The sequence below is a fragment of the Diadema setosum genome, chromosome 19 (genome assembly GCF_964275005.1).
Source record: "Diadema setosum chromosome 19, eeDiaSeto1, whole genome shotgun sequence".
In the NCBI taxonomy this organism is placed as follows: Eukaryota; Metazoa; Echinodermata; class Echinoidea; order Diadematoida; family Diadematidae; genus Diadema; species Diadema setosum.
This window is the reverse complement of record NC_092703.1, coordinates 29,303,699-29,324,348: the sequence shown is the minus strand read 5'-3', so window position 1 is coordinate 29,324,348 and position 20,650 is coordinate 29,303,699. Positions and strand designations below refer to the sequence as shown.

At 38.2% G+C, this 20,650-nt stretch overlaps 2 protein-coding genes across 2 annotated transcripts in view; both read right to left on the bottom strand.

The window, feature by feature from the left end:
• Positions 1-280: 280 nt before the first annotated feature.
• LOC140242666 (uncharacterized) lies at positions 281-10,427 on the bottom strand. Its single transcript, XM_072322425.1, has 10 exons — positions 10,351-10,427; positions 8,299-8,349; positions 7,291-7,383; positions 6,779-6,904; positions 6,122-6,312; positions 5,247-5,659; positions 4,559-4,766; positions 3,684-3,881; positions 3,020-3,127; positions 281-2,373 (listed from the first exon to the last, which is right to left on the bottom strand). The coding sequence occupies exons 1-10, from the start codon at positions 10,376-10,378 to the stop codon at positions 2,104-2,106; spliced, it is 1,686 nt and encodes a 561-aa protein (XP_072178526.1). The 5' UTR covers positions 10,379-10,427; the 3' UTR covers positions 281-2,103.
• A 1,953-nt stretch (positions 10,428-12,380) lies between these two features.
• Positions 12,381-20,650, bottom strand: part of LOC140242404 (DNA topoisomerase 2-beta-like) — a 62,643-nt gene continuing 54,373 nt past the window's right edge. The window contains exons 16-22 of the mRNA XM_072322140.1: positions 20,379-20,610; positions 19,603-19,808; positions 17,179-17,311; positions 16,293-16,488; positions 15,676-15,926; positions 15,021-15,104; positions 12,381-13,219 (exon numbers count right to left, since the gene is read on the bottom strand). Of these exons, the coding sequence (XP_072178241.1) occupies positions 13,190-13,219; positions 15,021-15,104; positions 15,676-15,926; positions 16,293-16,488; positions 17,179-17,311; positions 19,603-19,808; positions 20,379-20,610 (1,132 nt within the window). The 3' untranslated portion in view covers positions 12,381-13,189. The remainder of the gene's footprint in view (positions 13,220-15,020; positions 15,105-15,675; positions 15,927-16,292; positions 16,489-17,178; positions 17,312-19,602; positions 19,809-20,378; positions 20,611-20,650) is intronic.

The window sequence follows — 20,650 nt, the reverse complement described above, 5'->3', positions numbered from 1 at the left end:
TGTATACGTTCTATCAAAAGTCACATTAGAATACAGAGTGAAGTTTTCAATTTGTTGTACTAGTAATTTGTGTGTCAACTTCTTTACTCTATAACAATATATAAAGCGAATTACAGTTTGTAGGTATCCCTTGATACACTGTGTATATGCTGAATAATCTGAAGTACTTTTCTCTGGATGATGTTGAAATTCGCCTTGTTAAAACAAAAGTCAAGCAAATGATACACAGTATTTGTTGGTGAGTCCTTTTTTTTGTGAAAGACTATTTAATCAGATAAATCATCTTTATTGAGTTTTCCATGATTTTCTCAAATGACATCATTAGGAATGTACTTGTATTTACATCACCACAAAAGCAGCCACTGTACAATTTTTGGAATTCCTAACAACCTATGTAGTAAAAAATTGATGATGTGTTATGGGTCATATTTAATGAGATGCATAATTCGGCACAGCGGCGAATCCGTTTTTCACATCATTCCCATGGACAATATGTACATACATGTACATCACCTTGTACAAGAATACATCACATAGCTGCAAACCATTACTACTTTTTAAGGAATCATTGAGATTGTCGGTAGTTCATCACAAGTCTTTTCAAACACGATGGAGACTTGATTGTGTACAATGGATGTACCGTATGCCACATGAAAGACCAATAGTACAGCAGTTACACAATCTGTACATTAGATTGACTGATATCCAATGTTTTTGGCTGCATACTTCACATTTTGTGGTGGACGATGTACACTGAAGCATAACTAGTTAAACAAAAGGCACACGCGACATGTATATCATAGGTTATTTATCTATGTACAGTTAGATCACTATAAATCACTTAAAGATCACTTAAAATAGAAATAAATTATTTTATGATAAACAATCATACACACAAGAATTGTATCCACTGTACAAATGTAATTGATCATACTGGACTCAATACTAAAGATTGATCAAAAGGCAACTGTAACAATATATTACGATGATGCTATGTACAATGAGGTACAAAGTTGATTTGATTTAAATAACAGATGCAGAAAACATGCACTCTGACAGGATGAGAACAAACTAAATTTCAATTTGATCAAATTCGGGGATAATTTGAACTTTTAACTACCGACAAGGCACAAATTGAACAGACTGGACTCCATACTTTCATACACTTTTCATTACTTCTTGAAAGACAGTTGAACATCATAGTCGTTAAAACAAATATGAGAACAAAAGAAATTGGACGGAATATAAGCTCGGTATGACTTGCTTATGCAAAGGATATGTAGCTACACTGCTATATCCCATTGGATATACAACTGTGATTACAAATTTAATTGTTCTGGATGTACAAAGCAAGCACTCTACACTCTTATATGATAAAGATGAAAAAATGATGTATATTTATGAATGACACATGTAAAATACAAGTAATAAAAGGTAGTGAAAAAAATAGACAGTTAACCCCTGTCCCATTTTGTGAAAAATAGGTACTTACACCCCTCCCCATTTTGTTTCCATACTTAGTTTTTTAAAAATGAGTTGTTGGAAATATGACAAAAAAATTCAAAAAATCACTAATTAAATTTGAGAGTAGGAAAGACTCTGTGCATTTGTAAATTTCAAGAATATGATTCTATGTACATGAAAGACTACATCATCAAAATTTGGAAATCATCAAAATTTGAAAGACAATGTGGCTGACGTGTACATTTCAGGAGTCTTGCGCCTTGCTGAGCTCCACAAAGATATTGGAAAGGAATATTACAGGACCCCAGCACTTGCCATTGGAAGCCCTGAGAGTCTTTTCTCTTAAGCTCTGAAGTAGAACTGTTTCCTGTTCTCCTTCCACTGTTGAATAACAAAATTGACACACGGCAACTCCACTAAAGCCATGGACAAAGAACTGTAGGCCTATTGAACCAAGTCTACGAGTACTTATACCATTATCATGGCAACTACATCAGGGTGCTCTGTCTAAAGATCCATGACTCAGAAATTCTTGGAGCTTGACATGGGAGTCAGCAATGTACCAATATGCCACAAACTGGTGCTTAGCTACTGATTGCATTGGCTCAAATATGAGGTTGGGGTTTTCGGTTGCCATGACTACCAGATCATAGCCGCCTTGATCTTCTTGTACGAGCTCTCCACTTCCTGAAGGCACTCATGGGACTGCGCCATGGCGTGCTTGATGCGAGCCCGGTTCATGTCCACCGCATCCTGGATGTTGCGTAGCACCCTCGTGGTCAGAGGACTCTCCTGTGAAGCCTGCTCGATGGCGCCCCGACAGTCGGCCTGGATCTGGTCGTCCAGTTGCTGGAGGCTTGAGATGGCCGACGGACACTCCTTCAGGATGGTTCTACTGGCCACTGCAACCTGGATATATGTACATGGGTCATAGGTCATGTGAGTGCTTAACAGCAATTTGTTATTAAGGCATTGTAACATTTCTTTCCATTTTTTTTTTTGTGGGAAAAATAGGGCTACAAATTCTGTAGACAGAGTAAATGTGAAAAAGATCTGCAAACTTTTTTTTTTTTTTGGAAATGGTAGCTTATACGGCACCTTGTATGGTAACTTGTATGGTAATTGGTATGGTAACTTGTGCTATAACTTGTGTGGTAACTTGTGTGATAACTTATGCTGTATCTCATTTGCTTTCTTGTATGGTAACTTGTATGTCACTCAAAAACTATCTAAACAGGCATCACCACATTGGCATCTCATTTGTCATCAATATCATCATCCTCTTTATAACCACCATCATCATCACCACCATCACCATCATCATCACCAACACCAATAGCACCATCATCACCATCACCATCAACATCACCACCACCGTCATCATCATCATCATCACTGTAACTATCATCATCACCATCATCACCAACACCAATAGCACCATCATCACCATCAACATCACCACCACCATCATCATCATCATCATCACTATAACTATCATCATCACCATCATCACCACACCCAGATGCTCTCCCATCCAGTGGTCCTCAGAACTCACCTCTGAGTGGAAAGTGTTGAGGAGACTCCTCATGTCCTCCGATTTGTCGTCCTCCTCCCTCGTCTCCCCCCGCACCAGGAGCTGAATAAAACCCTTCTCATCCTCCGCCTACGATAAGAAAGATGTTTACATGCATCATTAATCCATCTGCTTGGTGGTAAGCAAATGCAGGAAGTAATATTATCATAAGCAATTCTCATGAATATATACATGCACATATCTGCTTCAGACAATGGCAAAGGAAAAGGAACGGAAACACATCAAAAAGTCATGTAACTAGACATTACTGGGGTTGAGAGATGACATTTATTGCAGTAAGAGCGGTAAGAGTACAAATTTCCATGGCTATCATCTCTCTTGCATTGCCAATTCTACATTCTCTAATAAATAAGCACTCAGATCATGAAGCAACGTCATGTTAGATGAAATAAAAGGACAGATGGTAGAAACAATCATGCATGAAAATGTGCCATCACGGATTACTTTGGACATCCACATACATGTATCACGATCAACCTCTAGGATATTCATCTAGGCAACCTGCAGTCAGTCAAAAAAAGATAAATTTCTGTCAAATCGTAAAGCTTCAGTCTGTCAACTGGCTGGAAAATAAGACAAACTGTAGCAGGTTCAGAGTGTCAACTAGTTGTCTGGCAGAACTCACCAGTAATTCTAAGTTGTCTTCGGCCAGCGATGCCTTCAGCCCACTGACGCAATCCTCCATCGAGCACTTGGGGCCCTCCTCCACCACCTCAGCCTCCATGCACTGGGTTTTGAAGAGGCGCACCGAGCGGCGGTACGCCAGCCTTGTCTCATGGATCAGCGCCATGTGACGGTTGCAGCTATTGAATAGATCATCCAGCTGTGTCAAACAAGGATTGGGAATGAGAAGAAACAAGAGATGAATACAAAATAACAGCAAATCTGTAAAATCAATTTCGATCCATGAAATAAGTCTGAGAAGTGAAAAGCACATGCACAACTGCTTGGCAATGAAAAAGATATCAGTCAAAATTCAATGAGTGATTGGCGACATCTATTTACTACAGGAAGGAATGGATACTGTTATTGGGTATCAAATATCAAATGACATTCTGAATATATATTCTTGTGTTATCAAAGTAGATGTGCAACTGCTTAAACAATTTTCACCCTTGGAAATGTTTTAATGAAATGCACTACACAGGTATCATTTTTGTGTGTGTGTGTGCAAATATGAAATTCATCTCTAAGCAGAGTCTGAAAGATGAGTAAAATAATTGCTCTGTAGTTGTCGCTCTTCAAAACATTTTCAAAACGTGGAATAGTTTGTCTCTGTGATGTCATACAGTATGCATTTTTTTGCAACTTTCTAATGCCCTTCTATATCAGTTGATAACTAAGAATGTGAATATTTTGGAAAATGTTAACTATGTACAGAAATACTATATTCACAAAAGTACAAGCAAGTGGAGTTCATTGAAACTGACCCAGCACAAGCAAGAGTGACTGCTTGAAACCTTTGAAGTGCTAGGTTTTCTTTCTTATCAAAACACTAACCTCTTTAATGTCTGTCTTCTGCAGTGGCTCAAATGCCTTGGGGTCCCTCTTCTTGACCTTTGGCCTCTTGATCTTCGCCCTCTTGACCTGGACTGCAGCCATCCTGTCCTTGGTGCGGTCCTTCAGCTTGCGCTCCAGGAGATGGCGGACCAGAGCCTGGACGGCAGCGTGCACACCACCCTCAGAGTTCTTGGCGGAGACAGCCACGCTGTGTGATTGCATGTGCATGAAAGATTTATAGACAAAACAGTCTTGATGAGAGTGGAAAGTCCACACATAAACACACTGCTACACTGCACATGTATAAGTATACTTGTACTATTACATACAACTGTTTCAATGGAAATGACATGTTACATCATCCTCATGTAATTTCTTTAAGATGACCAGGTTAAAAAAACAATATATCACAACTGACTGACAAATTGCCCTTCTTCCGTGTAAACAAGCACTGATTATTCAGCGTTTTAGTTTGTTTGTTTGTTAGTAATAGCCATGATAAAAAATCCTGGGCATACATACTCAGTTTGGATTAATTTGAAGGAATATACCGTCTCATCACACACTAGGGCAAATGCCAAAAGGTGACTGCACAGGCATGCCTACGAATAGCAGGGCTCTCTGTATGTTGAAATTTCCTGTGGCACTCTGGACAAACCTATGATACTGTATATCATTTTCTCCTCACCTGCCAACAAAGCCATGCTTCTCAGCGATGTCTTCCAGGAACTGGATCTCCGGCGGAACCTCCTCCACCTCCTGCTGTTCCTCGTACTTCCAGACTGTCACCTCCTTCTTTTCTTCCTCCTCCACCCCTTTCCCCTTCTCTCCATCTCTATCCTTTCCTTCGTCCTTCTCCGGATTCTCAATCCCTCTGTCCTTCTTCTCTCCTCCCAGACTTGCCCCGTCTCCGTCCGCATCACCTCTCCCGTCGCCGCGGCTACCATCATCCTCGTCCTTGATGATGCGATCCTCGGGTGTGACTGAATCCCGGTTATCCTCAATCAGCGGTGATTTGTCGGTGGTCTTTGAAACATCCTCCTCCTCCTCCTCCTCCTCCTTGGCCTCCCTTTCTGCCTGTAGGGCTTGCCTCTCTTCCACCTGATGGGAAGCACAGGAAAATTCCCCAGTTCAAGTTAACTCATGATACATTGTATATTCTTCAACCTTGATGATAAAATAGAATGTTTTATTTCAATTTCAATTCAATCCAATTTTTATTTCATTTTTCAACAAAAACATATAGACATCACTTTTTTGGTATAAACAGAAAATAAGGTGCATAAAACTATGTAAAATAAAACGAGTGTGCAATAATTGTAGAACCTTACGATAATCATACAATGTCATAAAACTCAAGTGATCAGCAAAGACAATTTGCAAAGACAGATTAGAAATCCATCCATCAACGACAACAACAACAACAACTGAAATGTACTCATTTAATCTGCAGATTGCAGGAACATATCTCCTAGAATACATTTTTGGAGTATATTAATCACTTTTACACAATTTCACACAGATAAATGTATGGAGACAGAGACAGGCTAATTTAAAACTCACCAAGTCATATTTATTGCCAAGAAGGAGTACGGGGATCTGTGTGTGATCTGCTGGCTCATACTCGGTGACGACCTTTGACCCCTCAGGGGTGCTGACGACACGCTTCTTCGTCACCACGGCATGGTTGAGGATGTCTTGTTTCCATGTGGTTCCCAGCTCCACACTCTCTGGGTCAGCACTGTTCACAACAACTGCAAAATTGGTGGTACAGAAATGGTTGATAAGAGTGCAAAGCTCATGAAGCACTAACCAAGCAAAGAGGCATTTCAAAAGTTTGATGAATAGGTGGTTACGCATAGGTAGCCAGCAACTGGAGACTTTCCTAAAAAATGATGACAATTTTCATAAGAATCGGATGCTGCTAAATGAAATACAAGATGGTATTAAGAGAAGATATTGTCTTGCTCCATCATCCTTGTTTATGTGACCAGAGGACACACCCCTATGAAGAAATGGACTGGCCCAGGAGACAAACACTTGTCAATGCTGGTGGTGATTGGTAGTCTGGTTGTAGCCAAGTTGTCATCAAAACTCTGTCATTATCCATTTCAAATATACACTGGCCTCGCGTGGTCTTACAGCTTTGTTAATAATGTCATGTCTCTGTGTTAGTGCCCTGTGGAGAGTTGCTATGGTAACCCCTCTAGACACACTTACCAATGGCTGCATCTACATCCTTGTAGTAGCTCTGTCTCAGATCCATCTCCTCTCTACCTGGGAGGTCCCACATCGCTATGGAAACCAAGGTGTGTTCTGGGACATTCACCTTCTTCACCACATTTTCTGTGCACAGAGAGAGAGAGAGAGAGAGAACAGTAAGCACAAGTAAAATGTGATTTTTGTAATATACTGCTTTCATGGAACACTCATTATATTTGAGACCGCAACTCAATCTCTACACACCACAAACTTCTAGCTTATAACAGAGTTACTTCTAATGAGACATAGAGTAGAGTGTTAATGCAAAATACAAATATTATGGTTCATCATATTTATCTGACCACACAAGAAACTTGTGAACTGCCGCATTATGTTCTTGAAACAGTAATCTATTTACTGTGGACTTCAGCCAGTTGCTGCACCTTATGTTAGGGAATGTGAGGAGTAAAACATGTAGATTTTGTAAGACACCATCCCTGTTTCAAGAAATATGATGGACTAATACTCACCAATGCTGACTGTGGTGGTGGGTCTGTAGCTGTAGTCAAACTGGTTCTTGAAGTAGCGCATGAAGACGCTGGTTTTCCCTGTCTCTGCATCACCTTTACAAGTGAGATTATTGATGGTTGTTAATATACTTCGCATAATCATTCATAAAACATGCACTCTTATGAGCTTTGAAAAGCAGAGCATATATGAAGAGTTTGTTCGCAAAAACCGATAAGTCCATATTTGCCAAATGGAGATATTTGCGATTAAAGGTCAAGAAAAATAAAGAGAATAATAAGAAAAATTTTGCTTCTTTTGACCATAACTTCAAAAATGTACCTTTATATGTAGTGACCAATATATCATTTAAAAGGTGTTATTTTGTACTTTATGATAGAGATCGTACTTCAAAATCTTCAAAAATGGACTTATTGGTTTTTGCAAAGAAACCCTTCATACATATATATATATATATATATATATATATATATATGTTGCTATCTTGTAAAGCTCTTGCTATCTGGTCATATTCTGCTGTTTCACAAGTAAAAAAACAAAAAAAAAAAAGCAAAGACTTATGTATACAAACAACTTGAATTAGCATTCATTCTTTTGAGTGTGTCTAGATGTTTATATCATCTCAAAATATCTAGTATTCATAAGTTACATTGTTTTATTAAATAAGCAGGACAACATCAAAATACAGAAAAGGTTGCTTTAAGGTATCTGCAGCAGACTTTATCAGATGATTAACTAACATTAAAATTATCAGTTCCATGTCCTCCTTTGTCACATTGTGGTTAAAGTTTGTTCAATTCTTGGGTTTTACTTGAATTTACTTGAATTTCTTTAAACGAAAGTCAATTCCTCATGGTATATATTTGTAAACATGTAGATTGTCATATCAAGTGGATATTAAGGTTAACCAGCACCAACAATCATAGCACATACAGAAATTTCATTACGTCATAAAATAGATAAAACTCAGTAAATGTGAATAATATGACAATGACGTGATGTAAACTTACCTACTAAGACGATTTTGAAGCTTGGAATCTCTCCAATACCTGGATCTAGTGCTAGGAGAAAATTGTAGACAAAATGGTAATCAAAGACCAATCTCAAATTACATCTTGTCACATCATATCAAACTTCACTTTCACTGGAACCTTAACATTGTGTAAAACTAGACCGACTTTACATTGATTCTCTGAAACAATGTGGAGCAGCGCATGAAATATATATATATATATATATATATATATATATATACATATATATATACATATATATATATATATATACTGCGAGAAGGGGTCTCGACCATTTACAGCACCAGTGTAGCTCCTTCATTATTTATATTCAGCGCAAAAATTGCTCTTCTTTTCGCTCTTCTTTTCGCACTGTATATATATATATTCATATATATATACATATATATATATATATATATATATATATGAAGGGTTTGTTTGCAAAAACCGATAAGTCCATTTTTGAAGATTTTGAAGTACGATCTCTGTCACAAAGTACAAAATAATACCTTTTAAATGATATATTGGTCACTACATATAAAGGTATATTTTTTAAGTTATGGTCAAAAGAAGCAAAAAAATTCTTATTATTTTCTTTATTTTTCTTGACCTTTAATCGCAAATATCTCCATTTGGCAAATATGGACTTATCGGTTTTTGCAAACAAACTCTTCATATATATAATATAATATATAAATATATAATATATATAATATATAATATATATGAATAAGGCATAAGACAGTATATAGTATTCCACTGGCCAGACATGGCTTCTTCTTCTTTCCTTCATTTCGTTTTCGAGCTTTTGGCCACATGATTTAAAGTGGGCTCAATATTTCTTGCATCTATATATCTATATATGCGTGTATATACACATGTATATATATTCATATATATTTGAAGGCATATAAAACTTCTTTATTTCTGTAATTTAAAAAAAAGAAGAAATGGAAAATAATTCACACATAGTACTGAATAGAGGGATTAGTGACATACATCATCATAACAAGGTGGCAACAAATCAGATAAAAAAAAAAAGAGAACAACAGAAGTGAAGTAAAGTGAAAGATAGGTGTCTCATGAAAGCCTAGAGGGCTTGTAGTGATGGGATCACCCGACTGTAGAGAGTTGGAATACACAAGAACGAACGAAATTGCAAATCTACTGTTTAAAAAAGTGTGACTCAGTACTTGAACGATATTCAACTATCTATGATTTATTCTGACAGCAAACATACAATGTACATGAAGAAATGAATGTGTCATTTTCTGTGCAGTTATTTGAGACACTATTATTATCATATGCTGGCCTATCTCACAGAGGCACACATTATCTTCATGGAGCTATCAAATCTTTCCTTAGATATATTACCTAGGGCTAAGGCGACACTGTCTGCGTAATTTTCTGACTGTACATATCTAGGCCACTGTCTACACTGTATATGTGCATCAATTAAACGCACAAAGCCCCCCCCCCCCCCAAAGAAGAAATTAAAACAGTATTACAAGAACTGTAATCTCTGTTATGATACCTACCTTTGTTGTGTATATAAATGTAATACCATGAATATCAGAATATGAATACAAAACAGTGTGTTTGCTACTGCCAATTAACCAATGACAATTCAATGCAATGGCATGTCAACACAACCAACACTAAAACAGGCAGAGCGTAGATGCAACTCATGCAGATCAGAGGAATAAATTGTACTACATAACTACTTGAGCAGCTAGCATGTAGCAGTTACTAATTTAATACTCAAGGAATTAGAATATTACTTGAGTTGGAATTGGGGTACATACGACCTTTTGAAGTAAGCTTACACAGGTACTTGGATTTGAGAATTTGATAGTCAGGGAATGGCTTTGATCATGTAAACATAGTACATTAACGTCATCTACCTGTAGCTAGCTGTAGGGATAGCTCCTATAAAATGTGACACTATTGTCAAAAGGTCACTACACTGGCACACTGACTGTCTGGAGAATACGAGTACACCTACTACGCTTAGTAGAAAACTGCCATCGATCGAATGCAACTTACCATATCCACTGCTACATCCAGTCCCCATCTTGCAGGGATACCACTACCAGCTATGGGAAATTCATGTAGATATATGTATTTGTCTATATAGGATTGTATTCGTAAAAGCTTCACAGCAATCTATCGTGTGTGAGTGAGCACATACAGGTCCACTTCTATGCCTCGAAGCATGCAAGCAGAGGGTATACTGCATGTACGTGCAACCTGTCCGGAGTGTAAGGAAGCGACCGAGCGAGACACCAGTAGAGCTGCTGCGCTTCCTGATAATTACTCCACGTTCAGTTATATGACAAAATTGGGGTTTATATTTCGTCAAATAAATTTGTTTGAATGTATATACGTATTACTAATAATATTAATGCACAAAATATATTCAAATGACAAAAGAAATTGCTTGAAATATCACGTAACATTAAAGTAATGCCCTCTCCAACAACCCATTACTGGCTTGGTTGCCTGGTGATTGCAAAGGAGTTTACCCGTTGACGTCATACCAGTGTACGGGTGCACAGGTGCATGCAATGTTCAAGAGCACACGGTACGGTGCGTTCGCCAAGCCACTGGCTGCTGCGAGTTGGTGGAGTTCTCGGATCGTTGGATACCAAGTGGTTGGAATTTGAAAGTTAGGTCATCATCAGTTTTACACTCTGAAAGTTTGTTAATCTGGCATAAAGTATCGGGAAAGTGTTGTATTATTGCAATATCCCTCCCTTATTCTCGATGGTTCAATACAAGATGTTATAACCCGTCTCTGTTAGCATGGTTAGTTAACTTTTGACAAAAGCAAAGCAAAAACCTTAACAAAAAAAACAAAACAAACAAAAACATAAACTCTTTTTAAAGGGACAAGACAAAAAATCAGCTGAGTTTGTCGTAAACTATTCAAGTTCATATGTTTCCTGCTTCGGGACAGTCTTTGTGGCTTCACTGTTGTCTAATGCTATCCATATCATTCAGTTTTCTGCACTTAATGTAATTTTAGCGTCTCGCTTTATGAATATGCTTGTACATGTATACATGATTATACGCATATTCTTTTAATCGTTTCTTATATTCCCGAAATATGTCAAAATCCGTTCACAACATATTTGCATAGCGGTGCTAAAGGACGGACAGGCAAACAAACAAACCAGCAAACAAACACAAAATCAATTTGAGGAGGCAGTGAAAATGTTTTAGTACGAAATGTTCAACTTTTTCTAACACGTTACAATAACAATCAATATAACATACGCTACTTGTTTCTACAGTATGTAAACGCTACATTCCAAGTTTAGAATTACTTTCTCATGTGAAAGTCAAGTCATGCCAAGTACTATAACGGAGGTATCATAATGACAAAATAATCTCATTTGAATTGCATATCGAAGAAGTTAAAATAAGCAGAAGCTTGATCAATTACTCAAACTCGCTTCAGTCAAACCTCTAAGATGGTGAAATATACATGTATATGTTATTACACACAGAAAATAAAGCAAAAAGCATTTTACATAGACTTCGATGCGACTGATGTATATCAAAGATGATTTTTATTTTTGCACACTTTACTTGCTCTTTGTCCTTGCTACAATGCTCGTATCATTTGCAGTTCTCGATAGCGCAGGCAATTAACGAGTTCTGCTTGTAAACGTGGTTTACTCCGAGAAATATTGTAGAGGTGACGCAAAGACATTTTCACCCCTTTATTACCATGACTGGAGATTGCGACGAAAAGGAAGGGCACATAAGATCTAAGTTTGATTAAAACAAAGAGTAATTCGATGCGTGTGGTGGCACAGAAATTTTGCTTGATACTACATATCTAAATCAAAAGAAATATTTCATACGAAAATGTGATTTTCATTTACTTATTCATTTGTTTATTCATTTACTCAGTATTCTTTACCCATACTGTAGACACATCAGTGGTTTATTTACTGTTAGTGTTATTCTTGGGAGACCTGCCAAAAAAAAAAACCCACCAAACAAACAAACAAAAAAAAAACCCCACCAAACAAACAAACAAAAAAAAAACCCACAAAAAACAACAACAAAGTAACAATTGATTCAAGATACAATATTCTATGTGAACTATACATTCTACATAGTATATCTTTGATCATGTACAAAATCAAAACAACACATAAACATAAACGACTGATTACTGTTTTATTGCTGTTCTGCAACTACATGTACCTTAGTAATATACAGAGTGAAATTAAAGTGAATTAATATTTTCTGTTTTTAAAGTTCTTTAAAATGAGTAACAAGTCATTGGCTGCAAATCATTTCATAGCTTTGAATCTTTCTTTTTCTCTCATGGTTTTAGTCTACATCAATGCTTATCATTATTCCAAATTGAGCATATTTGCGTCATTCAGATATGATATATCCGATACACTATTATCAGATTATTATAAGTCTTGGCTTGTTCCTTGTCTTAGAGTCTTCTTCAAGAATTTTGGACCCTCTGCATGGTGTTCTCTGTGCTGTAACAAAAGCGCCATATAGGGCAAATCTGGCTACTAGTAATACTTGCAAAGTTGTATAAGTGTGAATGTCAGCTGATCTTAGTATAATATGATGGTCTGATATGTGAACCTGATCCGTACTTTTAACGAGTCTTTCTCTGTTTTGTACGCAAATCAAAGACCATTACTGATCTTAGCTGTATCTGTTTCAAGACTTTCCCAGTTAAAATAAAACAGTATAGTAAAAGTCAGTGTTTGACAGAATGAATATCCCATGGGAGTACACAAAAAATATAAAACACTTAATGTTCAGGGTCCGAAAAAAATCGAGACGTTCACGAAAGATCAAGCATTTATTCCCACATTTCCCTCCGTGTATGTCAGCTCCATTACTGTCGGCAGTCAAGCACGTCGATGCGCTGTGGAGAAGAAGATAAAGAGACCGCAGGATAACTTGATGATCGTCAGTAAAATGAAGTAATGCCAAAAAAAAAAAAAAAAATGAAGTAATGCAAAAACGATACATAAACATGTACATAAACACATACAATCTCTCTCTCTCTCCATCTGTCTACTTTGCTCTCTTTGTCTTCCTTTCTTCGTTGATTATGTGTGCATGTTACTTCTACAAAGTCAAAATAATAAAAACAAACAAACAAGCAAACAAACAGATATCAAATGCATAAAGTTCATTACATGAAGATCATGCTTCATGTAAATTACATTTTGTTCAAACACACGGAAGTAAGGTGGATCGGTATCGTAAAGAGTTAAGAGTTCTCTTGTTTTGCGAAGAAACTAGCTGTTCGGAACATTATGAAAAGTTCGAGTTAATTCTAAACCATCAGACCTAATTTCATACAACAGCGTTGACAAAAAAAAAAAATGATGATGCTATAGAAACAAGGAAAAGTAGAAATTACGCGGTGCGTAATATATGTCCCCGCCGGAAGTAGCATTTAGTAGCAAAATGTACAATATAGGTAAAAAGATCAAGGTCAAAGGTCAAAGAAGTCAAAGGTCAAAATTCTATGTAGAAGTTTTGAAGCCCTCACCTAGTGCCATCACATAAAGCAAACGGAATCGAAATCGGGTTAGAAATGGCGAAGGAGTAGCATTTTGTAGCCAATGTACAATATAGGTAAAAAATCAAGGTCAAAGGTCAAAGAAGTCAAAGGACAAAATTCTGTGTAGAAGTTTTGAAGCCCTCACCTAGTGCCATCACATAAAGCAAACGGAATCGAAATCGGGTTAGAAATGGCGAAGGAGTAGCATTTAATAGCAAAATGTACAATGCAGGTCAAAAATCAAGGTCAGAGGTCAAAGAAGTCAAAGGTCAAAATTCTGTGTAGAAGTTTTGAAGCCCTCACCAAGTGCCATCACTTAAAGCAAACGGAATTGAAATCGGGTTACAAATGGCGAAGGAGTAGCATTTTGTAGCAAAATGTACAATTTAGGTCAAAAATCAAGGTCAAAGGTCAAAGAAGTCAAAGGTCAAAATTCTGTGTAGAAGTTTTGAAGCCCTCACCTAGTGCCATCATATAAAGCAAACGGAATCGAAATCGGGTTAGAAATGGCGAAGGAGTAGCATTTTGTAGCCAATGTACAATATAGGCAAAAAATCAAGGTCAAAGGTCAAAGAAGTCAAAGGTCAAAATTCTGTGTAGAAGTTTTGAAGCCCTCACCTAGTGTCATCATATAAAGCAAACGGAATCAAAATCGGGTTAGAAATGGCGAAGGAGTAGCATTTTGAAGCAAAATGTACAATATAGGTCAAAGGTCAAGGTCAAAGGTCACAACTGAAATTCTGTATAGAAGTTTCAAAGCTCCCATGTAGTGATATCATATAAATCAAACAGAATCAAAATCGGGTTAGAAATGGCGAAGGAGTAGCATTTTGAACATTTTGATCACACACGGACGGACGGACAGACACACGGACACACGGACACACACACGTACGGAGCCCGTTTCATAGTCCCCTGCTCGAACTCGTTCGGCGGGGACAATTACCAGGCTATGTGGGTTTACGGTGAAAATTGAACCTATATCATTGCAGCAAGTGGTGCAAGGGAACACCTGTAGCTTCTACAGCTTTTCTATTCAATGTCCAGATTCAATCAGACTTATCTCGTTCCAGCTTGTTTCATTTCAGTTTATATTCACGACAATCAAGTTGAACGGAAAGAGGCATTTCATGTCAAACGCGAAGAAACTCACGTCAAGCTCGTGTGACAGGGCCTCTAGATCTTCCAGCCACAGCATGTCAGCTGCCTTTCCCTTCAGGTCGGAGAGTTCCTGTTCCTATCAGAATGGACAACATGAAGTGAGTTAACGCGGTGTCGTTCGTGAGAGCATCCATTCGATGTACATGCTTTAACACATTTAGCATACAGTCACTGTTGTATGAACGCTCGCTTTTGAAATATCCAGTTTGGCGGTATATAGACCAGCAAATATCATCCCCATTCTCATTGACTTCTGTCATACAATCTCTCAGAATAAAACATTCCGTTTTTCTTTTTCCCACTGGAAATTCCCCATTTCTCACCATTCCACGTTCAGGTTTGACGTTGTCGTTATTAAAAACAAACAGAGCTCTTACACTGACACTATCTGTCTTAGTCTCTGATCCCTGTTAAATCTCCACTTATCACCATAGATACAATGAATAAGAGAAGTTCAAATACACCTATTGCTTACCCGACAAATAGGGAAATCGATACTACATACAGGCCTACAAATAAATTAGCTAGCTTACCTCAATAGAATGGTCAATATCATGTACAGTTTGTGCAATCGTACATTTTTACATTCTTTTTTTTCATTTAGAGATCATTTCACGATCAAAATAAAGAGACGAGAGCTTCCAAACCTTCTTGTCCCTGTGACTGAGGAGTTCCTCCTTCTTGTCCTTGGTCAAGCTCCACATGTCCATCTCAAGGAGGTAGTTAAAGTCCAGTCCCGAGGCAGATCCAAACTCCGACGTCGCCCCGTCCCCTTCATCGCCGATCTCCTCCGAGTCTGAGGCTTCATTTCCCTGGCTCTCCTTCCACGCCTTGACGGGGTCAGAATCGTAGCCTCTCTGAGCGAGCAGTTGGATTGCGTTTTCTATGCCCATGCTCTCTGTAAATGCACGCATCGGACAATAATGGAGTGACGACCCGATATAATCAGAAGACTGTACCATCTTTTTCCTGATTTTTTTAAAATTATTATTATTTTACTCGTACGGCGCCCGCTGGTCATTCTATGCTGTTTTGTTTCTTTTAATTTCTCAAGGAAACGAATCTCTTGGCCTCGAAGTTGATGTCAGGAATGAAAAAATCTTCCTACCGTTTGTGTTCGAGGAGACTGTAGGGTTAAGTTAACATTTCTAGGAGCCACTACAACAAGCTTTCATCTCTGTAACACTTGATAGATCGACGAAAGCGCTAGTAGGAGGGTGGCAAGAATAAATTGTACTCATCTGATTCCAGTCTTAAGACTCACCAATCCGGATCTTTCCCTCGATCCGCTCCTCGATGAACCTGGCCTGGTTTCTAATACGAGATGATTCGGCCTGCAAGAGGCCCTCCAAGTGCGTCTTGCGTTTGTGGTATAGCTCCATCCGCAACGAGAAGAACTCTTTGAGGATTTCCCGTGCGTTGTCATAGCGACGGATGCAGCCGTGTCTGTCGAATAAAACCTGTGAGATTCATCGAAAAGCTTGATGAGACAACTCACAAGAAAACAATCTATCAATCTAAAATCTATCGATTTTGACTTGGAACAGATGCTTTGACATTTGAGGCAGTATGATCAGATTATATAGCTTGCATAGATGATGGCATAATATACATGATCGAGAAGCGAAGACATAGAAGAAGAGAGCGTGTTATCATCAAATATACTATAGTTCTGTTTCAAAATATTAAATTCAAGAGCATAAATTTATCAATTAAGAATGAGAATATCGCACTTGACTTCTTCCTTGCATGATCATATGACATTATCTTCTACACCCAGAATGGGACATATATTACCATCACAAATACAAAGCACAATTGGCGTGATTAGAAAGAGGTTTTATTACATTTGTATTATCATAGTTTGCTCAGAGACATTACGAACGTGAATGAATCGTATCCGGGCAATTACTCCTAGAGGGCAATTACTCCTCCCCCCCCCCTCCCGGCTAAATACTGGTTAGTGGTAAGGTTAGAGTAAAGATTAGGGTTAGGGTAAGGTTTAGGGTTAGGGTTAGGATTAAGTTCAGGATTAGTATTAGGATTAGAGCCAGGGGAAGGTTCCGGGGTAATTGCCCAGGGGGTAATTGCCATAGACCCGAATGAATGTGTTTCAGCATATTGTGGGATCCTAGAGTAAAATGATGTACCATGGTCTGTGACAGGGTGGTTTGCAGCCGGAACACCTTGTAGAGGCCAGACTCTTTGGCCTTCCGTAGTTCATCCTGTGACATCTTCACTACAAACCTGACTTCACCATCCACATGGAGCTCGTCAAAGTCACTATAAGAATAGGTAGATAGATAGATAGATAGATAGGTAGATAGATAGATAGATAGATAGATAGATCATATAGATAAATAGATAGATTATATACATAGATAGATGATACAGATAGATAGATGGATGGATGGATAGATGAATAAACAAGGAAGAGTAGAAATTACGCGGTGCGTAATATATGTCCCCGCCGGAAGTAGCATTTAGTAGCAAAATGTACAATGTAGGTAAAAAGATCAAGGTCAAAGGTCAAAGAAGTCTAAGGTCAAAATTCTATGTAGAAGTTTTGAAGCCCTCACCTAGTGCCATCACATAAAGCAAATGGAATCGAAATCGGGTTAGAAATGGCGAAGGAGTAGCATTTTGTAGCCAATGTACAATATAGGTAAAAAATCAAGGTCAAAGGTCAAAGAAGTCAAAGGTCAAAATTCTGTGTAGAAGTTTTGAAGCCCTCACCTAGTGCCATCACATAGAGCAAACGGAATCGAAATCGGGTTAGAAATGGCGAAGGAGTAGCATTTGGTAGCAAAATGTACCATACAGGACAAAAATCAAGGTCAGAGGTCAAAGAAGTCAAAGGTCAAAATTCTGTGTAGAAGTTTTGAAGCCCTCACCTAGTGCCATCACTTAAAGCAAACGGAATTGAAATCGGGTTAGAAATGGCGAAGGAGTAGCATTTTGTAGCAAAATGTACAATATAGGTCACAAATCAAGGTCAAAGGTCAAAGAAGTCAAAGGTCAAAATTCTGTGTAGAAGTTTTGAAGCCCTCACCTAGTGCCATCACATAAAGCAAACGGAATCGAAATCGGGTTAGAAATGGCGAAGGAGTAGCATTTTGTAGGCAATGTACAATATAGGTAAAAAATCAAGGTCAAAGGTCAAAGAAGTCAAAGGTCAAAATTCTGTGTAGAAGTTTTGAAGCCCTCACCTAGTGCCATCACATAAAGCAAACGGAATCAAAATCGGGTTAGAAATGGCGAAGGAGTAGCATTTTGAAGCAAAATGTACAATATAGGTCAAAGGTCAAGGTCAAAGGTCACAACTGAAATTCTGTATAGAAGTTTCAAAGCTCCCATGTAGTGATATCATATAAATCAAACAGAATCAAAATCGGGTTAGAAATGGCGAAGGAGTAGCATTTTGAACATTTTGATCACACACGGACGCACAGACGGACGGACGGACAGACAGACGGACACACGGACACACACACGTACGGAGCCCGTTTCATAGTCCCCTGCTCGAACTCGTTCGGCGGGGACAATAAATAATCAAATGAATGAATAAAAAAAAATCAGAGAAAATTAACAAGAACAAAAGAAAATATTGTGGACAGAAATGAATCACAAGCAACTCAAACCATGCAGGAAAGGAATCCTTAGATAATCTAGATCCCAAATGAAGGTACAGTACATTAATTTTGAACTTCTGAGACCACAACTTATTTTTTTCAGACTTAGTACCATTATATTGAATTGAGTTTATTTCCACATTTCACATCAGGCATAAAAACAACAATCAACATTGGTAAAACACATACAAAAAATACCGAAGTTACAAATGATAGTGGAGGAATCACAAAAAGCACGCAAAAGAGGCTTGTTCATAGTGATCCCTAAATAAAGTAATAACGTTTTGATTCACAAACATAATCAATGAAATTCAAGTTAAAAGAAGAAACAACATACAAAACATGAGGGTATAGAAAAAGAAAAGAAGGAAATATTTCATAAATTACACTGAGCTTCAAGTTTATCAAATAATTGATTTTTATACAGTCTATTGAATTGATTTAAAGATTTACTATTCTTAACTAAATTGGGCAAATTATTCCAAAGGATTGAACCATTATGAAAAATAGAAAATTGTGATATTTTGATACAATTGAACGGATGGCGTTATGAACGCCATCCGAAGGAACGAATTGTACAAATCCGGTATTTTTCATGACTTGCTCCATGATCTCTTTAGAGTGGAATACAAACGACAAACAAACAAACAAACAAATATGGAAAACCGAACACATCATTACTCACTCAAACATTACCTACCAGACCGCTGCAAAAGGAATGATAACATTTATCCTTTGAAGGTATGATTATATTAATGCAGAGTGTCAGTTAACTGCGGCCACTCAGTGAGTTTTGATTCTTATTTATGTTGCGAAAATTGCGTCAGGCGTAACAGGTTGTATTCAATCTATCAGCACTGACTGAAGTTGGGTCATATCTTATCAGACGTACATAATGCTATAAGATAAAAAACAAAACAAAACATGCATTTGAACCCTCACGTGATAGTGTGCCCTCCATCGTCAGACGAGACGTAGTACAACATTCGTTCCAGGACCTGTTCTCTGTAGATCTGGGTCCAAGTTCCGATCGGCAGCTCGGTGATCACGACGGTCGTGCTATCCACGACGTCGATCACGCCTGTGACTAGGAATCGATTCGGCTCCAACTCCTCGATGGTTCCCTTGAATTTCCTATAGGACGGTAGCTGAAAGGGAAAAAAAGGATACCATGTCGGCTAACTTTAGCAGGTAAACGTTTTAGAGATTTATACGAAACTATTCTCTCCCTTTTATCCCTCTGTTAACTATGTCATGAAAATCACGTCTATGTGCAAATTCACGCACTGTGCACAGCGAAAATATGCCACAATAATATGCTTTGGCTGGACACTATTTTTGCGTGAATAGGACAGTAGATCACTTGTTGATTGGTATGATAAAATCAACGCAATGTTGAAGGATCACTTTTTTTCTCTCGAAAAGACTAAGAAAAAAAAAACAAAAACAAAGAATGCAGTCAGCGAAAAATGTAGGCATTTCTATTACAGAGAACAGAAATTTAGTGTGGTTTGCTTGACGTCCTTTTACAATCATCGCATCATAATATAAATAAGCCCTGTCCAGAGGGCCACACTATATGATACGGAAAAGGTAAAAACAGCTGATGGTATATACAATAAGAACAGGTTCATCCCGATTTAAAGAAATTATTAGTTTGCACCCCCCCCCCCCTCGCCCCGTCAACCATCCCGTGCAAAGTCGCTGGTTTTTGTTACCATGGGAACAGGCTCCTCTCCAGCGATCATCCTGCGGATGTTGGCCACCACCTCCCGCACGTCGTACTTGCAGATGCGGGTGCTCCATCCCGTGCCGATTCCCTCGCTGCCGTTGACCAGCACCATGGGGATGATGGGTACGTAGTTCTCTGGCTCGATGCGCTGGTCGTCGTCGTAGAGATAGGTAAGGAGGTTGTCGTCGTGGGCGGGGAAGAGATAACGGGTCAAGGAACTACAGACAAGGAAGAGCAGGTAACCATTTATATGTTTAC